The sequence below is a fragment of the Coregonus lavaretus genome (genome assembly GCF_964263955.1).
Source record: "Coregonus lavaretus genome assembly, chromosome: 32".
Classification (NCBI taxonomy): Eukaryota; Metazoa; Chordata; class Actinopteri; order Salmoniformes; family Salmonidae; genus Coregonus; species Coregonus lavaretus.
This window is the reverse complement of record NC_140019.1, coordinates 24,236,437-24,259,949: the sequence shown is the minus strand read 5'-3', so window position 1 is coordinate 24,259,949 and position 23,513 is coordinate 24,236,437. Positions and strand designations below refer to the sequence as shown.

Sequence of the window (23,513 nt, the reverse complement as noted above, 5' to 3'; positions counted from 1 at the left end):
TCATTCAAATTAAAAGTATGTTCGCATTCCACGCTGCGCCTTGGTCCTCTGTGTATGACGATCGTGACAGAAGATCTCACCATAACTGGACCAAGCAGCGTGTCCAGGAGCCAACGCCAGAGAGGACTCTGATGAATATCAACCTCGACTGGGTCAAGCAGCGTGTCCAGGAGCCAACGCCAGAGAGGGCTCTAGCGGATATCCACCTCGACTGGGTCAAGCCGCGGGAGGAGGAGAGAGGCTGGACTTGGGAGCAGAGGAGCGAGAGTCTGGCGAAAGCCATGGAGGCCTGGCCCACTGGGAGGAGAGACGCTCAGAAATTTTTTAGGGGGGGGGGGCTCACGCCGTGGATGACGGGGCAGCAGGAGGCCGCCAGGTTACGGGAGTCACTGGTCACCAGGGGGAAGGAGGATGTAGAGGCACGGCGAGAGGTACTGGGGTGTGTTGCCAGTCCGGTCCGGCCCGTTCCTGATCCCCGCGTAGGGCCAGTGGTGTGTGTCCCCAGTACGGTCCGGCTTGTTCCTGTCCCTCGCACCGAGCCTGTGGTGCGCGTCGCCAGCCTGGTCCGGCATGTTCCTGCCCCTCGCACCAAGCCAATGGTGCGCGTCGTCAGCCCGGTCCGGCCTGTTCCTGCTCCCCGCACCAAGCCAGTGGTGCGCTTCGTCAGCCCGGTTTGGCCCGTCCCTGCTCCCCGCACCAAGCCAATGGTGCGCGTCGTCAGCCCGGTCCGGCCCGTCCCTGCACCAAGCCTGTGGTGCGCGTCGTCAGCCCGGTTCGGCCTGTCCCTGCTCCCCGCACCAAGCCAATGGTGCGCGTCGTCAGCCCGGTCCGGCCTGTCCCTGCTCCCCGCACCAAGCCAGTGGTGCGCTTCGTCAGCCCGGTTCGGCCCGTCCCTGCTCCCCGCACCAAGCCAATGGTGCGCGTCGTCAGCCCGGTCCGGCCCGTCCCTGCTCCCCGCACCAAGCCTGTGGTGCGCGTCGTCAGTCCGGCACAGCCCGTGCCTGGTCCGGCACCGGTCAGCTGCTCCACTCCGGAGCTAGAGCAATCCGCTCCACCAGTGTTCAGTCCAGCTCCGGCCAGCAGGGCCAGACCGGACCAGGGGCGCTTTGGGGGGTTAGAGAGGGAGTGGGGGTCATGCCCGGAGCCGGAACCGCCTCCGAGGAGGAATGCCCACCCGGCCCTCCCCTGTTCGGTTTATGTTTGGCGCGGTCGCAGTCCGCGCCTTTGGGGGGGGGGGTACTGTCACGCCCTGGCTCTGGGACTCTGTTATGTTGAGCCAGGGTGTGTTGTTTCTATGTGTTTTTGTGTGCTAGGTTGATTATCTAGTATTTTGTTTCTATGTTGGCCGGTGTGGTTCTCAATCAGAGGCAACGTGAATCAGCTGTTGCTTGTTGTCTCTGATTGGGAACCATACTTAGGTAGCCTGTTTTGCCACAGTGTTTGTGGGATCTTGTTCCGTTTGGTTTGTGTAACCGTAGGACTTCACGTTTCGTATAGTTTGTTGTTTTGTTCGTGTGATCATTCAAATTAAAAGTATGTTCGCATTCCACGCTGCGCCTTGGTCCTCTGTGTATGACGATCGTGACACACTGTTTCTGTGTACTTCAATGTTTGCAACATTTCCTTCATTCTAAATGTAGCCCATGTTTCTATCCTCCTGGATTTGTGTTTTTCCAAAATGTATATCTAGTCCCTCTTGTGAATGCAGTTGAATGAACACAAGTAATAAGAAATGAGATAGCAAATGATAAAGAACATTTACATACACCATGTTGTGCTGTTGATGCCTTATTTGCATATTTCCCAGTGTGCCTTTGAATTTAATATCAGAGCTTACCTCCCATGACAGAGTTGGTTGTTGTAGTCTTCTTCCAAAAGTCTTATCAAGACTAGGAATGTAACATCTATAAGATTATATTAATCTAACCTTTTGATACAAGGTGAAAATGTGAAGGTAGGAACGGGAGCTACTAAGACAAATACTAAGAAAAGCAGCATGGGGCTGGAATGGGCTTGAGAAGACTACCCAGAGCAGAATGCGATGGAGAGTCGTCGTCAGTGGCTTATGCTTCCTCAGTAGCGATGGGCATAACTTAAAGTAATTTGAAGATATTACATGTAAACATACAGCAGCACCAGGTCTTTCTATCTTGCAGCATTATAACCTTTTGAAGAACAACATGTCTTAGTTAGTAGCCAAAACCAAGCAACCGGGTGATGCCTTGATAAAAGTCTTTAAGCAAGAGATATGCTCGTCTTTTTGTATATTCTTATGATTTCTTTCTCTTGGCTCATGTTTTGACCTATCATCTTCATGATTTGGAGGATTTATAGTTGTTTTTGCCCTCACTGAATAAGAACCCCCACATCTGAGACAAAACAAACATTTCATCCACACTGTCTGTCTTGTGTCACATGCTATGCTAATATGATTATGGCCAGCAATTCTGCGTCTGTTTTGGCTTTGAAGTATGACGCCGGCAGCTTCTGAAGATCAAAAGAGAGTGAGGGGGCTTTTATTGAAGCCAGACTGCTTTGATTCCCTGGCAAAACAATGGGTCAGTAAAAACTGATACAAGTGGACAGGTGAACAAGGAGGTATTGTGATAGTATCACCTAGTTTACAGTGGGGGAAAAAAGTATTTAGTCAGCCACCAATTGTGCAAGTTCTCCCACTTAAAAAGATGAGAGAGGCCTGTAATTTTCATCATAGGTACACGTCAACTATGACAGACATATTGAGAAAAAAAAATCCAGAAAATCACATTGTAGGATTTTTAATGAATTTATTTGCAAATTATGGTGGAAAATAAGTATTTGGTCACCTACAAACAAGCAAGATTTCTGGCTCTCACAAACCTGTAACTTCTTCTTTAAGAGGCTCCTCTGTCCTCCACTCGTTACCTGTATTAATGGCACCTGTTTGAACTTGTTATCAGTATAAAAGACACCTGTCCACAACCTCAAACAGTCACACTCCAAACTCCACTATGGCCAAGACCAAAGAGCTGTCAAAGGACACCAGAAACAAAATTGTAGACCTGCACCAGGTTGGGAAGACTGAATCTGCAATAGGTAAGCAGCTTGGTTTGAAGAAATCAACTGTGGGAGCAATTATTAGGAAATGGAAGACATACAAGACCACTGATAATCTCCCTCGATCTGGGGCTCCACGCAAGATCTCACCCCGTGGGGTCAAAATGATCACAAGAACGGTGAGCAAAAATCCCAGAACCACACGAGAACCACCTAGTGAATGACCTGCAGAGAGCTGGGACCAAAGTAACAAAGCCTACCATCAGTAACACATTACGTCGCCAGGGACTCAAATCCTGCAGTGCCAGACGTGTCCCCCTGCTTAAGCCAGTACATGTCCAGGCCCGTCTGAAGTTTGCTAGAGTGCATTTGGATGATCCAGAAGAGGATTGGGAGAATGTCATATGGTCAGATGAAACCAAAATATAACTTTTTGGTAAAAACTCAACTCATCGTGTTTGGAGGACAAAGAATGCTGAGTTGCATCCAAAGAACACCATACCTACTGTGAAGCATGGGGTGGAAACATCATGCTTTGGGGCTGTTTTTCTGCAAAGGGACCAGGACGACTGATCCGTGTAAAGGAAAGAATGAATGGGGCCATGTATCGTGAGATTTTGAGTGAAAACCTCCTTCCATCAGCAAGGGCATTGAAGATGAAACATGGCTGGGTCTTTCAGCATGACACTGATCCCAAACACACCGCCCGGGCAACGAAGGAGTGGCTTCGTATGAAGCATTTCAAGGTCCTGGAGTGGCCTAGCCAGTCTCCAGATCTCAACCCCATAGAAAATCTTTGGAGGGAGTTGAAAGTCTGTGTTGCCCAGCAACAGCCCCAAAACATCACTGCTCTAGAGGAGATCTGCATGGAGGATTGGGCCAAAATACCAGCAACAGTGTGTGAAAACCTTGTGAAGACTTACAGAAAACGTTTGACCTGTGTCATTGCCAACAAAGCGTATATAACAAAGTATTGAGAAACTTTTGGTGGCTGACTAAATACTTTTTTTGCCCACTGTATATTCACAGAGCTTAGAGGTAGCCACAGGCTTATCAGAGTATCCTCTGAAGTTCACATTTTAAATAAAGATACATTTACATAGACGGTAGGGGGCTTGCTCCCAAGTCTGTTTTAAGACCAACCCAAGCACGATCACATAAAATCTAGCTGGCATTGTGGAGGTACAGTCAATCAAGATCTATTCTTTGTTTGAAAGGATTGACTTTAGATGCAGTATAATGTTAGCTAGCTAGCTAAGATTAAGGGGAGACCACAGGATTTTAGCTAGCTAATATTAGCATTGCTAGCTATTTTTGACAAACTTTGCTAGCTAATGACAACAGTGTCATCTGTCTAAAATAAATTTGACGACATGATAATGTTTCCTACTAAATATTTGACTACTTTAGCAATGTCATCGTATTTCCAGGCACTATAGTGTAATTTAGACGAAACAGTAGTTAGCCTCCGTCCAGAAAGACTGGGCTTATAACCACTTTAGGGCACCACTATGGCGCAGCCGGTAGAGGGCGGCTTGAGAACGTTCATAATAATGGCATGACGCGACCGAGTGACGGAGGTGCAACCTATAAATAGGCAGCAGTCTAAAGTTACCAAGGTAATTCAAGGCAGGATGGTGGCCGGTAAGTGGATTGCGAGTTACAGGCTGAACGTCTCTGTGTGTCATCGCAGCTTGTGTCTCCTGTGTCCTCTGGGCGTTTTCCAGTGGCAATGACAGAAGCTGAATGATATTATGATCAACATCTCCCCTCCCTCCTACCCCACCCTGCTTCCTGGTCAACATCTCCCCTGCCTCCTACCCCACCCTGCTTCCTGGTCAACATCTCCCCTCCCTTTTACCCCTCCCTGCTTCCTGGCTGCCTGACTATGACTAACTGTGGAGAAACTCTCAACATCTATTTCACCTTAAGTAAAAGAAGGTTCAGGAGGGTAGCTTAATTCCCTTCATTGATGTTTATTGCTGACACGTTTCGGAGCAAGCTCCTTTTGTCAAAGCACTTTTGCAACAGTGTCAGACTGCTTCACTCTTGCTCTCTTCACATTTCTCTCATAACCTCCTCAACATTCACATTCTTTTGAAAACCAGTTCTCTTGAGTTTCAGAGATAGGAATTATAGTAATGGATTGCATCTGTAAACGATTGTCAGATTGTATCAGTGAAGGGTGGACACACAGAAAAGTAATGATTGCCAATGGCAGCTGCAAATACCGAAGTCCAGAGTTTATACCGTTTACATAAATCAAACGCCCAAAGCGTCAAACTAAACTATTACAGAAAACATCCACCTTGCCATAAACACAGTGAATAGTAGCTCAACCGAGCTACACGCTCTCACAACAAACAATCACTCACAAAGACAAGGGGAACAGAGGGAAGACTTATACACATACTAATTAGGGGAATGAGCACCAGGTGTGTGTGATTGACAAGACATGACAAGTGGAGTGATGAGAATGGGATCGGCAGTAGCTAGTACTCCGGTGACAACGAACGCCGAAGCCTGCCCGAACCGGGGGGGGGGGGCAGCCTCGGTGGAAGTCGTGACAGCAGCAAATCATTTGTAGCATATCACTACACAAGTTCGTAATACACTTATTTAGGGTTCAATGGACAGAGATAAAGCGCATTCGGAAAGTATTCAGACCCCTTGACTTTTTACAGCTATTTTCAGGTCTCTCCAGAGATGTTCGATCAGGTTCAAGTCCGGGCTCTGGCTGGGCCACTCAAGGACATTCAGAGACTTGTCCCGAAGCCACTCCTGCGTTGTCTTGGCTGTGTGCGTTGTTCTATTGGAAGGTGAACCTTTGCCCCAGTCTGAGGTCCTGAGCGCTCTGGAGCAGGTTTTCATCAAGGAGCTCTCTGTACTTTGCTCCGTTCATCTTTCACTCGATCCTGACTAGCCTCCCAGTCCCTGCCACTGAAAAACATCCCCACAGCATGATGCTGCCACCACCATGCTTCACCGTAGGGATGGTGCCAGGTTTCCTCCAGATGTGACGCTTGGCATTCAGGCCAAAGAGTTCAATCTTGGTTTCATCAGACCAGAGAATGGTTTGAGAGTCTTTAGGTGCCTTTTGGCAAACTCCAAGCGGGCTGTCATGTGCCTTTTTACTGAGGAGTGGCTTCCGTCTGGCCATCCTCTGCAGAGATGGTTGTCCTTCTCCCATCTTCACAGAGGAACTCTGGAGCTCTGTCAGAGTGACCATCGGGTTCATGGTCACCTCCCTGACCAAGGCCCTTCTCCGCCGATTGCTCAGTTTGGTTGGGCGGCCAGCTCTAGGAAGAATCTTGGTGGTTCCAAACTTCTTCTATTTAAGAATGATGGCGACCACAGTGTTCTTGGGGACCTTCAATGCTGCAGAAATATTTTGGTACCCTTCCCAGATCTGTGCCTCGACACAGTCCTGTCTCGGAGCTCTACGGACAATTCCTTCGACCTCATGGCTTGGTTTTTGCTCTGACATGCACTGTCAACTGTGGGACCTTATATAGACAGGTGTGTGCCTTTTCATGTCCAATCAATTGAATTTACCACAGGTGGACTCCAATCAAGTTGTAGAAACATCTCAAGGATGAGCAATGGAAACAGGATGCATCTGAGCTCAATTTCGAGTCTCATAGCAAAGGGTCTGAATATTTATGTAAATCGGGTATTTCTGTTTTTGTAATATATTTTCAAAAATGTATAAAAACCTGTTTTCACTTTGTCATTATGGGGTATTGTGTGTAGATTGATGAGGAAAACAATTAATTTAATCCATTTTAGAATAAGGCTGTAACGTAACAAAATGTGGGAAAAGTATAGGGGTCTGAATACTTTCCGAATGCACTGTATATGCTGCGTTTATAACCAAGTGAGAAGGTGATACTTACCAGTTGTGAAGTCGTAAATACGAGTTGGGTGCATTCAACTGGGAAATACCATCCAACATGGAGGTCATTAGAAGGCTTTTGATTGTTTTGTTATTTTTTGCCCATTAAAAGTATATCCAGATCTGCTTTCACTTTCTAAATCAAAAGGAAGATGAACAGAATACATTTTGTATCAACAATTTTCTATTTTCTTCTTACCATAAACAACAACTGCTGAAGATGCTGCCATGCTTGCTGTCTTTTTTGTTGACAAGCGACATCAGAGAGGAGAAAGTGGGAAACAAGGAGCTCAGGGTGATAAAGGAGTTTCCCCACTAGTAATTACCAGTTAGACGGGAGTTCAAGTGGATTTTTCCCAGTCGAATGCGGTGTATACGAAATTACGAGATGTTGTGAACACCCCATCCTCTTGAGAACCAGACCCAACCTCTAGAGAACCAGATCCAACCGTTTGAAACACACAGACCCAAACAAGGCATCTTCTCCATAAGCTAGGAGAAGGTTATGTTGATCAGTGAAAAAAAGTCCTTAGTTCATTCAAAATCCCAGGCTCTGAGATAACAAGTGAAAACAGTTTTCCTTGATTTAGTTTACTTACTATGATATAAACAGACACCCGCTGCCTGTTAAAAGAACTGAAAACAACACACCAAATACATTTGATTGACAACTATGGTCCATTTGGTGGCCTGGGCTGGTCTGGGCTGGTCTGGACTGGTTTGGGCTGGTGCCTCTAGCACACCTCTCTGCCAGGTCTGTCCCCACCAGGTCTGTCCTTTCCTGTCACTCTCCACTGTGTCTGTCCAATTAAAAGAAAAACAAGATATGGTCCCTTTGGGATACCTTTATCATTCTCACCATCATTTACTCCCAGTGTTTCCTCTCAGAAGTCAAAGGGAAATGAATCCATCCTCCACTAGACTACTGTGTTGCTAGGTAAGGATAGCATTAATTATTACCTTTGTGCCAGCCTTTTGATGAGACCAGGAACAAGAAGCTGGCACAAAGCTGCTTTAAAGCTGAGAAACGAACATCAGTATTCTTCCGCGGATACTGCATTCACCTCATTCACTGGAGTGAGACCCGGAGTGTGATCCAGGGTTTTGTGTTTCGAGACAGAGCCCCGGCGCATGCTTTACAAACTCCCAACTCCATTGATAAACCCTTCACAGTTCTCCACAGTAATCCACCAGTTCAGTTCAGAGGTCACTCATCCATTGTACTGTACACATTATGCTTTACAGAAGCTGCTTTACGCTAAAGAAGGGAGTATAAGCTGAGGCGTGCACAGTCTGGTGACCTCTGCATTCAATGATATCTGCTCCCAATTTTGATGATAGATATTGGTCATTCTCTAGAGACCTGAGAATATGTAATACCTTTGTTGAACCCTTTTCACACTATTTTGCCAACCCAAACCATACTGCGTATCCAGCCAGCACAGCACAACTTGTTTTGGCTCAGCTCTGTAGTGTTGAAAAGGTTTCTGTAAAGCACTGTAACATAACATAAACTCCTAGTGGAATGTTTTTGGTCAAAACTTTGCTAGGAGTTGACATTTCACAACATTGTCCAGCTGTCCAGTTAAGAGATGTGCCATGGGACACATTAGCATTGTCCAGCAGCATTGTTTATGAAAGCAATGAACATATTGACCCAACCGACTAATCTATTAACGTCCTCTGCAATGTTATTCACTCCAAAACTAGCCTTCCTCGGGCAACCACTTGAGACAAATTCACATTAGAGTTTCAGATAGATACACCCATCACCCAAAACCAAGAGAGTGAATGCATGGAGAGAGGGGGTGAGGTTTGGAATCTTCCCCAACTTCCATCCAATAATCACTGAACAGAAATATAAACGCAACATGTAAAGTGTTGGTCCCATGTTTCATGAGCTGAAATAAAATAGCCCCCAAATGTTCCATACGCACAAAAAGCTTATTTCTCTCAAATTGTGTGCACAAATTTGTTTACCAGATATTTTATTTCAGCTCATGAAACATGGGACCAACACTTTACACGTTGAATTGATATTTTTGTTCAGTGTAGTAAGGAACTCCCCACACCTGGTTGTCTAGGTCTTAATTGAAAGGAAGAACCAAAAACTTGCAGACACTAGGCCCTCCATGGAATGAGTTTGACACCCCTGGTGTACAGTGTGCTGTTTCAGGAGTTTTTAGAGAAATACGCCACACACAGTTTCAAGTCACACACTGCCAGACCTGGGTTCAAATACTATTTAAAAAAACATACATTTTAAATACTTTATCTGTGCTTGATTGAGCTTGCTTGTCTTAAAGGACCAATACAATAGTCCCACAACCTCAAACCCCGCCTATCTGGATTTCCAGGCAGGCTGGAGCAAACGCTCAATGTAGTTGAACGATTTCAAATAGTAATTGAACCCAGGTCTTCACCCTGCCTCGCTCACCAAACAGCAGCGAACATACCACAGAGTTTTTTATCCCGTTGATATGAGCACAATTCAGCGTACAGTAAACAAACGACTCACTCTTCAAAATGGCATGAATGTTTTGAGCCACTACAAACAAACTGACCAACATGTTGTCTCGAAGCAATGCGTAACATTCTTCAACATTCTCATTTTAACATGACTTCCAATTAGGTTACAGTAGTTTGGGTGACATACTGTATGAGTACAATGTTTTTTTGATTGATTATTGGGTAAACAATTTGTACAGTTAACTATTTAAAAGTACATAGCTCCCTAGAGGATGACACATTAAAGCGATAAAAACTCGTATTTCCGATGTGGTCCTTCTAATAAGACCATGTTGATTCTAGAGCCTCCACCTTGACCTTACCTATCAACCTATCATATTGACCTTACTTATCCACCTATCATATTGACCTTACCTATCAACATATTATACTGACCTTACCTATCAACCTATCATATTGACCTTACCTATCCACCTATCATATTGACCTTACCTATCAACATATTATATTGACCTTACCTATCCACCTATCATATTGACCTTACCTATCAACATATCATATTGACCTTACCTATCCACCTATCATATTGACCTTACCTATCAACCTATCATATTGACCTTACCTATCAACATATCATATTGACCTTACCTATCCACCTATCATATTGACCTTACTTATCCACCTGTCATATTGACCTTACCTATCAACATATTATATTGACCTTACCTATCAACATATCATATTGATCTTACCTATCAACCCATCATATTACCCGCTCGGTCTCTGGACAGGTACATTTCATACATGTGGCTAAAGCAGTGTTAGACAGATCAGCCAGGAGTAATGATCATTTTAGCATTTCCCCAGCAGAATGGTCTCCAGAGGATGTCCACAGTAATTGAACTGGCCTTCAGTCTCATTAAAATAACCTTTTCTTTGGCAGGATGAATAAAAAATCAGAACGGTGGTGTGAGTGAAGACCATCAAAGAATGTTTATGGTGTTATTTACCTCTGGCATGTAGCTATCTAATCTAACCATAATTTCTGCATTTACAGTTATGGTGAGAGTGACAGAGGTCCTGCACCCGACTCAATTCAGATGGCAGAGAATTACCTCAAACTATGCTGCCTTCACTTGCTCATCGGAACTGGGAAATGTTTCAGCTATGAAGTCGTCCAACATGATTGTGTTCAAGCAGGCACATGCACAAATAGGGCTCTACCTGTGCAGAACACATGCCCCTTTGCCCTTCCAGTCTCTAAAGTGCCCTTTTGTTTTGGGTAAAAAAAATGTATACCGTTTTTGTCGTTGTTGTTCTGAACCCACAGCCAACAAGTTCTCGTTAAATGTGGCCATCTATTGCTTTTATGGAACTAATTCATCAAAGTCATAATTGCTCAACGGGTCTGTGACCGCGGTTGTGTTTTTCTTTTTTTCATTTGAGCACCTGCCCCTCAAAAGTTCTGTGCACGGCCCTGTGTTCAAGTGCTTTTGAAGTCAGAACGATTCTTCAACCAATTAGATTTTAGCTAGCTAGATACGTAGCTAAAACATTGCTTGCTAATAATGAAGTTAGCGAGCTTGCTTAACATTGACAATATGGTCAAACTAGCTACATTATCTGCATTGATACATTTGACGATGTCGACATTGATTTTGCTTAATCATCTTTTGCTTGAAAAGGTGAAAGGTCAGTGATGAAATGTCACAATTCAGAAACTGTGGTATCATCTCCAAATCTGACCTGGGAGGGTCGTTCAACTGGTTATTTAGTTGTGTCCTTGTATTTCCTACTTACGAGGAGCATTTCAAGGCACCATAAGACCTGAGTATTACAATAGGACGAGGCAACAGGTTTGTGTGTCGTGAAATGTTCCAAAGCTTTGTGGGAATATAAATTGTATATTATTTATGTCCTTACCAAACAATCCACTTTGCATTCAGGCCACATCCTGAACTCTTTCACTGCATCGATATCTTGAGATTAGCAGTAGCCTATGTATGCAATGCTGTACACGATGCTGTACACTGTACAGAACCCATAGGGTTCTAGTCAAAAGTAGTGCACCATTTAGGGAACATGGTGCCATTTAGGATGCTGTTTCAGATTTGAAAATGCATGAGTCATAGACAGTGAGGAACAAACCGTTGGAGACATGGGGCGGATGTAGATTAACTAGCTGTTTTCCTTTTGTTTCTTTGTTTGGTTGTTTATATACTGCTATGAGGAATTTCCAATTATGGTCCAGACAAAGTTCTGTTTCATGTGGGACAATACTAGCGCTGCCTGAAATATCATGAAATATTGAATTATTATTGAAAGACATTAACAGTGTATGTCCTTGCAGCATTTATGTTAAAGTCACAAAGAAGGAACCTCTAGCTTCACATGTTCTTTTTAGCACAGCACAACATACTTGTTTCTAGGGGCAGGTGATTCAGTGCTCTGCTGTTGCTATCCCTAAAGAACACAGCACAACGTTTATTTAATGGTCAGTTTGACAGCTTTGAAACATACATCTACTTACAGTGCTGGTTCTAGCCTGCAGGCTCAGACTCAGAATATGAATGTTTATTGAAGGACCATACAGCGACAGAAGTATTTATTTAGAAATCTTCTGAACCATTATTATTATGCATGGTGTCCATTCAAGTTATTGAGTGACTTACTGATTGACTTGTTGTACTAACTGAAATCATTTAGATTTGCGATAGTTAATAAGGTAATTACTTAAAGCTGGACTCAACAAAGAAGTTACTGCAATCAACTAACACAGTTTTTTTCCCCTCAGACATCATTGCACGCGCGATAGAAGAGCACAATATGTACTGCACTTTTTTTTTAACCATGTTGCGTGATGCTCCTCAGCTCAGCAGCAAAAACTATAACAGTGGTGGTGGTGCGGACAGTGGTGCCGTTTCCCCCTACTGCAGATTCCATCTTTAAGCAATATATATATTTTTGTTTGTATAGATTTTGTGAATATTTCTGTATTATTTATTTTTGCTCTGGAAGTGTAGAGAACTGTAGGTTGTATAGATAATTAAATACAATTGTAAATCCTAAATTGTAGGCGGCTGAACACCTCATATAGACAAAGCAATATAATAATAATAATATGCCTTATCTGCCACCCCAGTCCTTGAGAAAGATGTCTGTGTCTCCTCCACCTTGCTCTGTTGTAAATGCTGCTCTGCTGCTTTCCTCTCCTCTCCTGCATCTATCTGCATCAGTGTAGCGTCTGTCATGGCTGACAAAGAGACAAAACTGATTGTACACCCAACCAGCCGGGGCTGCCAGGGCTGATGTGCGATAAGACCATCAAGGCACGAGGCAGCCAGCCAGGCACATAGCCCACAAGCTCTCCCCAGGTCGACAATCGCAATTCAGCACTTTTGTACTCAGCTATAGGGGCCTAGCAGTGATTCCCAAACTGTTCTTACATAACAGTGTACAGCAACCCCTAATAAGCCTTATACTCACTGGGGTGGGAATAGTGAAAAAAGTTTGTTTGTTTAAGCCCCACTACATCCTTGGCAGTTTCTACTAACTCTCCCTGTACTTGAATTCATGTATCATTATCGTGGGGTGTTGTCTACCAACAAAGGGCTTTGGTGAGACTTCCTGTTGGCAGGAAATCTATATAGTACCTCATAAGAGAGGTGCACTAGTGATGGTAGCTTTGACTCCAGGCCATTATCCATACATGCAAAGTCAAGTTCATACAAAGCTATTTTGCATTGTTGTCACGAATGGCACCTCTAAACCTCTTGTTTCTACCAAGGCTAGGTAGGGGGCTCCTTGTTTCTACCAAGGCTATGTAGGGGGCTCCTTGTTTCTACCAAGGCTATGTAGGGTGCTCCTTGTTTCTACCAAGGCTATGTAGGGTGCTCCTTGTTTCTACCAAGGCTATGTATGGGGCTAATCTGTCAAACATACGGCCAGCAAAGGAGAACCAGGACTTTCACTCGCTCCTCACTGACAGACACACACTGTCACACACTGTACACTACAATTAATAACATTCACAAAGTTGAATTTAACTGTACACACCCATGGGTTTAAGATTCCATCATTACTGCATGAGCCCACTAGAGGGAGCCAGATAATTTAACTTTGCAGCTTGATTGATTAATTTCAGACCAGGGACCTTAATGCCACAATCCTTAATTCATTTTTCAGCAAAACGGCAGCCACGTCAAGCGGTTCGCTATGAAGCTGAAGGATGGTGCAGGAGAATTGTTACCACTCTCCAATCATAGATGGAGAAACTGTATGTTAATAATAATAATAATAATAATAATAATAATAATATGCCATTTAGCAGACGCTTTTATCCAAAGCGACTTACAGTCATGCGTGCATACATTTTTTTTGTGTATGGGTGATCCCGGGGATCGAACACCTGCTTCCACGACAGACTGACCAGGTGAAAGCTATTATCCCTTATTGATGTCACCTGTTAAATCCACTTCAATCAGTGTAAATGAAGGGGAGGAGACAGGTTAAAGAGGGATTTTTAAGCCTTGAGACAATTAAGACATGGATTGTGCATGTGTGCCATTCCAAAGGGCAATGGGAAAGACATACGATTTAGGTGCCTTTGAACAGGGTATGGTAGTAGGTGCCAGGCGCACCGGTTTGTGTCAAGAACTGCAACACTGCTGGGAGTTTTCATGCTCAACAGTTTCCCGTGTGTATCAAGAATGGTCCACCACCCAGAGGACATCCTGCCAACTTGACAACTGTGGGAAGCATTGGAGTAAACTTGGGCCAGCATCCCTGTGGAACTCTTTCGACACCTTGTAGAGTCCATGCCCTGATGAATTGAGGCTGTTCTGAGGGCAAAAGAGGGTGAAACTTAATATTAGGAAGGTGTTCTTAATGTTTTGGACCTGTATGTTGAAGCTATCTATACATGGTTTGATTACAAAGATGTTGTTTACTAACACTGGCATGAAACACCCTTATCCTATAGCTTGGGTTATGATGGAGGTAAGACAGTAGTACTAAGCTAAGGAAGCATTTATAAGTGATTTTCCTCAAGAATCAATACATCATTCTTTTTAAATGACAAAAATGGCTGTTAATATCACAGATTGTACCTTCAAGGGTCAATGTCTGATATACAGTGGCTGTATGAGGGTTATTCTGTCAGATTTAGATTTCTTCATTTAAAGCAATCTTGGAGTTTGCAATCCTTTTAACTAGCCTTTAGGCAGCATAAACAATCATTCGTCAGCTCATGCATCATACATAATGGTATAGATAAGTGCATGTACAGGTAATTGCCAAAATAAAGGAAACTCTTGGGCCATTATTTTAGCTACCATGGCTATGCCCCCATAGGATGACAATACCCCCATCCACAGTGGTCACTGAATGGTTTGATGAGCATGAAAAAGATATAAACCAAATGCCATTGCTGTCTGCCACCAGATTCCAACCCAATTGAACACTAATGGGATATTCTGGAGTGGCGCCTGATACAGCATTTTCCACCACCATCAACACAACACCAACTGATGGAATTTCACGTGAAAGAATGGTGTCACATCCCTCCAATAGAGTTTCAGACACTTGTAGAATCTATGCCAAGGTGCATTGAAGCTGTTCTGGCTCGTGGTGGCCCAACGCCCTATTAAGACACTTTATGTTAGTGTTTCCTTTATTTTGGCAGTTACCTGCGTGCAGTGGTAGAATTCCCTGCTCTCAAGAACTTAACATGTTTATGGTATTACTACGTTATGATATCAAAGGTCTTGCGTTGGACAATTTGCATAATTTAATTGAGATTTGTGTCAGAACAGCCCCTTAGCTTTCAGGCTTATTAAATCTGTGATTGGGTATCTTTGCATCTGTAATGAGGTAGCCACACACACACACACACACACACACACATACACACACACTTTCAAAAATACAGGGCTTCAAACATCTGAGACTGCCCATCTCCCTGTCTAACTATCAGCTCTGATTCAGCCAGATGGAGGGATCCAACTTATCAAACTTGACAACACACACTCTAAACAATCAGAGAAGATAAAGTATGGGCCTAGACCCAGGAATATCATTATCTGAAAGTAAAAGTACCATTACCCAGGCAAATGGAAGTCTGGGGAACCTATTTGCGTGTGTGTGTCCAGAAAGAGTTTGCTGGAGCTCTGTGTGTGTGTGTCTGTGTGTCCGTGTGTGAGGTCTTGTATGTGTGTGTTTCTCCAGAACTGGTTAGCTGGATCCCTCTGTTCTGTTCTGTTCATGGACTATGCATGATGATTAACTATCCATCCCTGTGCCCTCATCAGTACCCAGTGTGTGAATTATGCTGTGACATTCAGGGGGTCTCTATTTTTTTCACAGGACTTCCTATTTTTTATGGGCCTAATAGTAAAGACATGTATTTTAATGGTAAACATGTATTACCTTTTAATGTGGCCTGAACACAACCAGTCAAAAGTAGGCTACCTGCGTACTTTCGTCCACTCAAATAATTCCAGCAACCACACAGTGCACTGTGCACCTGACATTTTATGAAGGGAAAGAGACATCTGTTACAAAACACCAAAAAGTGGAACGACATTCGGCGATTGTCATTAGGCCTACACTCTTGTAGCCTGAATTAATTGATGTCTTGCTGACAAATTGACCTTTTTTGTTCAGGAAACCTGAAAAGGGGCTTAAATACGGGATGGAAACAGCCTACAGCTGTGTCTGTCCCAAGCTCAGCAGTCTGTCCCAAGCTCAGCAGTCTGTCCCAAGCTCAGCAGTCTGTCCCAAGCTCAGCAGCGCCGGAAACTGTGAGGTGGGCTGGAGCTAGTTGATACAATGTTGCAAGTTTGCTAGCAAAATTGCTCAAGACAGACAGAGAGAGCGAGGCAGACAGGCGTAGTAGAAAAATGAATGTGGTTGAAAGAACCTGAACCAACTGTCACTGGTTGGAATAAGCTTTTATTTTCCTATGTACCACTTTTGCAGGACAAAATTGAATTTTAAACAAATAGGAGAATGGTTAAATTGGAGACCCCCCCCCCCCCCAAAAGTTAGATTTTTGTTGCATTTAGGGGAGCTCATGTCTCATTCGGGGGGACTGAGCCCCCTCTGGCCCCCTGTTATTCGCACCCTTAATACTACTCATGTCATGTGTACTTGGGTTGGCTGGCATTTGTCTGAATCAGTCGGGTCAGACATATGGAATGGAACAACTTACTCAAGTGTTCTGATTCAGGGAAATTCTGGGGTTTTACTGTTCAAACGTCTTACAGTCATCACTTTATTACTAAACTCACCACAAACAAACTATAGTAACCATAGAGTATAGCTCAGTAACACAAATACTTGAAAATTGAGTAGGCTAAATGCTAGTCATACCGGTAGATAACCAACTTCATGGTGTATAGCAGGCTGGAGCCAACTCCAATCGAAATTCACTTCCAGAATTGAAAATGTTCTGTAAAGATAATATAAATTCACTTCCTGAAGATGACCAAATTGAAAAAAGGAATTGTCCCTGGTGTTAAGCTTAGTCACGTCAGAGCCAATGTGTTGCTTCGCTGACCACATTGCTATCATTGTATAATATAAGCACTAACCATAGAGTATTGCTCCCAGAGCCTTGGAAGACAGGACTGCAGTAGACAGAGGCCAAGCCATTAATAAACCCATTTACATGAATAACACAGCCCACATGGTAGAATCTACAGCTGCGGTCTGAGGCTTTGGCTGCGTACCAAATGGCACCCCTTTCCCCTTTATAGTGCACAACTTTTGATCAGAGCCCTGTGTGTGTGTGTGTGTGTGTGTGTGTGTGTGTGTGTGTGTGTGTGTGTGTGTGTGTGTGTGTGTGTGTGTGTGTGTGTGTGTGTGTGAACAATGTAAAATGCCCACAAGCAGTTACACTGACACTTTTCTGATAGCTAGAGGGAGACCTTGAGAAGTCAATACCATAAATATGTACCAGTTAATAGTTACACGCATTTTCCATTCTCTCCATTCACAGAAAACATAAATGGTATCATGTGCTTGTCATAACTCACTGTACAGAGACGGGGGGGGTGAGACGGCGGTACCGACTTCAGACAAGTCTCGTGGGGCTTGTGGGTTTGTAGGCTAAACCGTACAGATGTTTTCGTGAGAAGACCGATTTTCGGGATGTCTCCTGGTCTGACAAACAGAGCTCTAGCTCTGCCTCTTTCCACCTCAGATGCGGAAGGCCGACATCAGTGGATGTAGTGGATTGAGACGCAGCCCATGCAAAAAAAAGATATCTCTATCTGTCAATCGACTCTAGGGGGTTAAAATCTTTGTCTTTCTAATGTCTAATTCTCTTTTTGTCCTTAGAAGAGTTGTTTTTATTTAAAGCAGCAATCAGCAGTTGAAACAATAACAAAGCCTATCCCCGCCCCTGTTTCGGTAAAAAGCTGAGGGATGGGGCTGGAGAAATGTAACCACTTTCAAATTCATAGAAAGAGCTATGGATGCAAGGACTGACCATCCATGATATCAAAATTAGTTTTAACCATGTTTTGAGGCTATAGTGCTTGTTTAAACTTACAAACATTGGAGTAAAACAAGCTTATATTTTGGGTTCTGATGGTTTATGACAGTTGAACTAAGCACATTCTTTGAGAATAAATGCGTACACATAATTAATTTATAAGTCCTTTAACTAGGTAGTCCCAGTTGAGGTCAGAAGACCTCTTTCCCAAGGGAGAATGACCGACCACATGAAGAGTGAGAGATCTGGTTAATAAAACGGTATAGACACTCAGACACCCAAGTGTACAGTACTATTAGCATGACCTATATTTACGTCTTGAGCTCACAGCTGCTAGTCCATAGAGAGGCTGTCTTCTTCTAACACTGTCAAACCCTGTCTGGATCATAAGAATACGAATAAATGCTATTAAATGTACTGATATAAATTGAATGCTAAATGCCAAAAGCTAATATTGCAAAAATTTGATTTCCATGGTTTTCTGTGTCAATTGTTTCCTAAATGATCATGTTAGATATTTAGACAGTCCTGAACGAGGTCAATTGATTGCCTTTTTCCCCAACATGTGATAACAATTTAGGCCTATACAACATTCGGCATGCAACACATTTCTCAATGTACTAATTTGGTATATATATATCATAACAGCTTTTCAGATGAAAAATCCAATTATCTGTCTCCATCTCCCAAACAGAATTACAAATATGATTGGTGTACCTACAGTAGAGGTTATCTGGAGGTCAGCACCACATGCAGCTAATGGGCCATTTTTAAAACTCAGCTAGCTACAAGACAACTGGAGAAATCTAATTCCAGCTAGAGAGTCAGGTTATGCTTCACTCTCCCCAGTCCCATATGTGTAACACATCTCAGAGTAGGAAAGGGCCGAGAGGAGAGAAAATGTATTTCCACTTTTACGGGTAAGAATACAAGTTATGCCTAAAACTTATTAAGCCCTTTAGTCCTTTCAATAAACCATTAGGAAGACCTTATTAAGAGCTGTCCTAACCTGTTAGAAGCTACCAGGTGCAAGCAGATGCCTTGCGTGAATCTGCCTGTGCCATGCCATAGAGTGGATAATGATTTGGAAACGATCAAGTTGTATCGACCAATCGCATCGCCCGTCTGTGTAACAGAGGTGGTTGTGAGCAAAAATACAAATGTGCCTTCTCTGCAAGATAATGGAAAGTATTCTTCTACTTGTTTTTCTTATTTTTTTGTGAACCACGCTCGTTTTATGATTGACCTTGCTTGAGACCTGAAGACTTGCATTAGCTACGCAAGCTAACGCCTAGGCTTTAGCTCAGCGGGCTAACACAGTATTGTGGTACATAGGAGACCAGGGTTAGAAACCCAGTGGGTCACACTGGCAGTATAAACTCTCATCAAGCAATTCCAGCCAATGGCGAAATAGGCACTCCATTAACTCATCTGAATGGAGGGAGTTGACACTTGATTTAGGAATTGGCAGTCTCATTCAAGCTCATTTTGATATCACTAACCACCTTTGAACTTCCTGCTACAAATTTGACTCCTGCTTTGCACCAGTCTCTTTGATCTAAGACTTCCAAGATGCAACATAATGCTGGTACAAGTCCGTAACCCAACAGGCTGATCAAGCCTCTTTCTAATACAAAACACTTGTCAAAACACTACAGTTCACCTGTTCTCAATGAGAACTTGTTTTGAGGCAATCAAAACTCCACCAACTCTGTCATATCGAGCACAAGTCTTCAATGGTTGAAGACCAAGCACTCCCACCACGTCTTGGAGCCCCAAAAACAGATTGTTCTTTCTGACCGAGACTTCTTCCGCACTTCAATCACAGATGCACAGAGCTTCTTGTTCCAAGTGGGCCACACACAGCGATGGGTATTGATAGAGTAGCTGCACCATTCAATCCCTCTAGTGAACTCCTCCATTGCCTCGGCACATCACTCAATAGAGGTCTGGTTATGCTGCAGGCGGTCTCTCTGTTTATTGGCTAACAGCCCCTATTGTTAGAGGGAGCACAGAGGGATATGTGCTAATCATGTTAATGGAAACTAAAACCCAAAGGACAGCCTGGTAACTGGTTGGTTGGTTCTAGTGTTCACATGGTCTGGACAAACCTTGAGTTATCACACACACTGGGGACCTATGGAGCATACATGACTGTACATGTGAGAAGTTATATTTTGATTTAGGCTACTATAGCTCATATGATTGATAGATAATTATTGCTGGTACATTTTTACCAGCCACCCCACAGGAAATGAAAGCTGAGGGTAGGACAGCAAATACTTTCCATTAACTGCAGTGAGCTAAGTGATGCCGTACAACATCGTCATCTGTCTGAACCTATAGCTAGTCTCCAGTCTTCCGGTACCCATAGCACCTTCTGATACATCCTTTCATATTGTCCACAAACTTCAATCCAGTTGGCAGCATTGTGCCAAATGTGTGCCTACAGTGAGTCCTCTGCTTGTGCTGATGTACAAGGTGCCATGAATACCCTAAATCCTCTCTGCCAGGGAGGACAGGATGTCGAACTTCCTCTTCCTGCCCTAAAATGCCCTGGACTCCTCCGGTGCCCCGCTGTGTTCTTTGTCCTCATCAGAAGACACAACATAGAGGTTGATCTGGGAGTGGCAGCTCTCCATTGCCACATTCTCTTCTGCTACTCCTTCTTCTAAGCAACCTTCTAATGCATTATGACTACTGCTGTCCACCATCAAAATATGAACTGATTACCTGGCATTGGTATATTAGTGAGGCATGCGGTTGCATATTAATTCAAACCCAGTACTTTGATTTGAATCCCCTACATCTTTTAGCAGTCTGCACTATGCTGCTAAACTGGAAAAGTTGATGCAAGTGAATATCTCCTCTAACCCCTTGGGGTTTAATTGGAGTAAAGGAAATAGCTACGGTCGCTTTGTACCATATGGTCTGAATGGGCAGACAAATGCTGCTTAGATGAACAGGTGTGCTGAGTGAGCAATGCTGCAGTGCTGTTGTTGGTGAGCATGCTGTTGTAGTGAGCAGAATGTTCTGAAATGACCAGATGTGATGAAAGGAGCTGTCCATGGTTCTGAAATGACCAGATGTGATGAACGCAGCTGTCCAGGGTCCTGAAATGACCAGATGTGGCGAGCGGAGCTGTCCAGGGTCCTGAAATGACCAGATGTGGTGAGCGGAGCTGTCCAGGGTTCTGAAATGACCAGTTGTGGTGAACGGAGCTGTCCAGGGTTATGAAATGACCAATTGTGGTGAACAGAGCTGTCCAGGGTTCTAAATGACCAGTTGTGGTGAGGGGAGCTGTCCAAGGTTCTGAAATGACCAGTTGTGGTGAACAGAGCTGTCCAGGGTTATGAAATGACCAGTTGTGGTGAACGGCAGTAATTGGGTCTTACATCTAGTGTTTACTGTGTGCATATTTCATGAACAGTATGCCAAATGGTTAATTCATGTAACAGTACCTTGGGGGATATATGGTGTCACCTCATTTTTGGGAATTCTGTATTCACAACTGCATGGACATTTTGATGTGTTGTAGCACATTTTAGCCATTATACAGTATGTAGCTAGGAATAGCCTAATGGGTTTAAATGCATTCATACTTTCATAAGCAATTCAAACCACTCTAGAAGTTATTCAAGCAGATAAGATTGCTGTAAGAGTGCTGCACTAGTATTCAATCAGGTGGCTCTGTGATTTATAATCCAAATAAAGCAATAATGGAAAGCAAGCAAACATCTTTCCGTTCCAAGGTTTGGGTGATTTACTCAAGGCAAGCACTTCACCTGTTATGTAGCCTAGTGGTGGTGGTGGCAGTGGTAATTATGAAGACGGTTCTTGATGAGCTTTCATTTGACTAGAATGGGCGGTCCACTACAACACCCCTTTTAGTTCACTTATGCAAACTAGCCCACTGTTGTACACCAGCCCGGGGAAATAACCGATGGTAGGCTACCTGCGGAGAACGCAAGCGTGCGTCCGGCTCCATTCCTAAACCTGAACAGACGTGCTGACTTCGAAGCTTTGCCGCAAAAAAGGAGACAGCAGAAAAAAGAGTGACTACTGGCCATATGTCAACGAAGGGCAGAAAGTATCACGAGAGAGTATCGTTCTCCGAAGAGGAGGATGAACAGTGTTGGAAAGAGGAAAACGGCTGTGTGGATGTACATTACCTAAAATCCGTCCAAACAGTCCGGGATTCGTCTGGATATTATGCTTATAATATGTGAGTAGACAAACCTATTTTCGGCGCCACTTAGGCTGTAGAACTCATTGGAGGCTAAATAAAGTGGGCAGGTGAATTTAGATATGCTACTGAATCTTTGTGTGAGTTAAAAACTTTCCATAAAACTGTTGATATTGAATGAATCATTATTTTAAGACACATGCTACTTTAAAGGGGCAGTTTTTTTTCTGCCTTTGGTGCAATGAAAAATCATAATTTCTCATGTATTTTTTGAAAATAACGTTTATTCAAATCTGTTGCACTGACATGTCATATAAAGTCCTCCAATACGAAGCCTTCAACTGGTAGCCTAGCTCAATTATGTTGTTTTGGGCCAAACCAAAATGTGAATTTTATTCATATCAAATGTAGCTGCATCTTTGGAGATTGGCAGCGTTTGTGACAATACTTGCGCCACCTTGTGGATATTTCAGTTCATGGTCAGAGTGAGAGAGTAGACAAGAGAGCATGATGCTGCTGTTCAATCTTTTTGATTGATAATGCATGAGCCGACAGGTAGCCTACATGTCTCCTACTTTTTGTATCATGTTGAGACTCACTCGGCGATGTAAAAATGCTGAAATAGCAGACATTCTATTTAATCTCATGTTCCCATGCAGCCTACTAAATAACTCGCATGATTCAGGTTGTATTATGTGCCTTTCCTGTTTTTAAACCCCTCTGTAATCATTTTACATTGTTTTTGATGAAAAAAGACCCACTTACTTATTAATCCATTCCACACATAGATCACATTTGAGAAGGTACAACGACTCTGAGACAGCATGATTTCTTAGGCCTCAGTATCTATTGTCAACACTGATGATATCCACGGTTCTCTCATTTGCAGGCATCACTCATTTGCAGGCACTAGCTCCCTACTATATTTTGCTATGGCCAGACATCAGAGATGATCATCTAGACAGGAGTATGTCAATCTAATACACTCTGCTATGTTCATGTGTCTATAAATCCACTCCAGTCTTCAAAGGTTCTCCATATCTTACCCATTAATTAACATGTTATTATGTGTCACATGTGGTGACGTAAAGTGGCCTAATATGAGTGATTGCTCTTCTTTATACTATCTTATCCTGGTGATACTTGCTTTGGGCTAATATATTAAATGTAGCAGAGGGCTTATGGTAAGTAGTGCAGTGTTTAACATCATCCTAACTATGGACCAACACTCACTGTTTTGGGTGTTTTTTATGATTAGCAGGCTGGTGCCACATTACATTGTCAGACTAAGCTGAAATGTATATTTAAAATTCTGTTTGAAAAGTCAGTAGAAATACTTTAAAATGAACCTGTCAAACAGTAGGCAGTCCCACAACCCTGCTGTGTTGGGGGTAGTAATAGCTCAGTTCTCGTGCGATGCCATTTGAATA

The 23,513-nt window shown here is 43.4% G+C and overlaps 1 protein-coding gene across 1 annotated transcript in view; it reads left to right on the top strand.

Annotated features, from left to right (window-relative positions):
* Nucleotides 1-21,967: 21,967 nt before the first annotated feature.
* The window catches only part of LOC311107545 (short transient receptor potential channel 3-like), a gene marked incomplete at both ends in the record, with an annotated part of 70,023 nt that continues 68,477 nt past the window's right edge, over nt 21,968-23,513 (top strand). The window contains one exon of the mRNA XM_084150052.1: nt 21,968-22,122. Within this exon, the coding sequence (XP_084006178.1) occupies nt 21,968-22,122 (155 nt within the window). The remainder of the gene's footprint in view (nt 22,123-23,513) is intronic.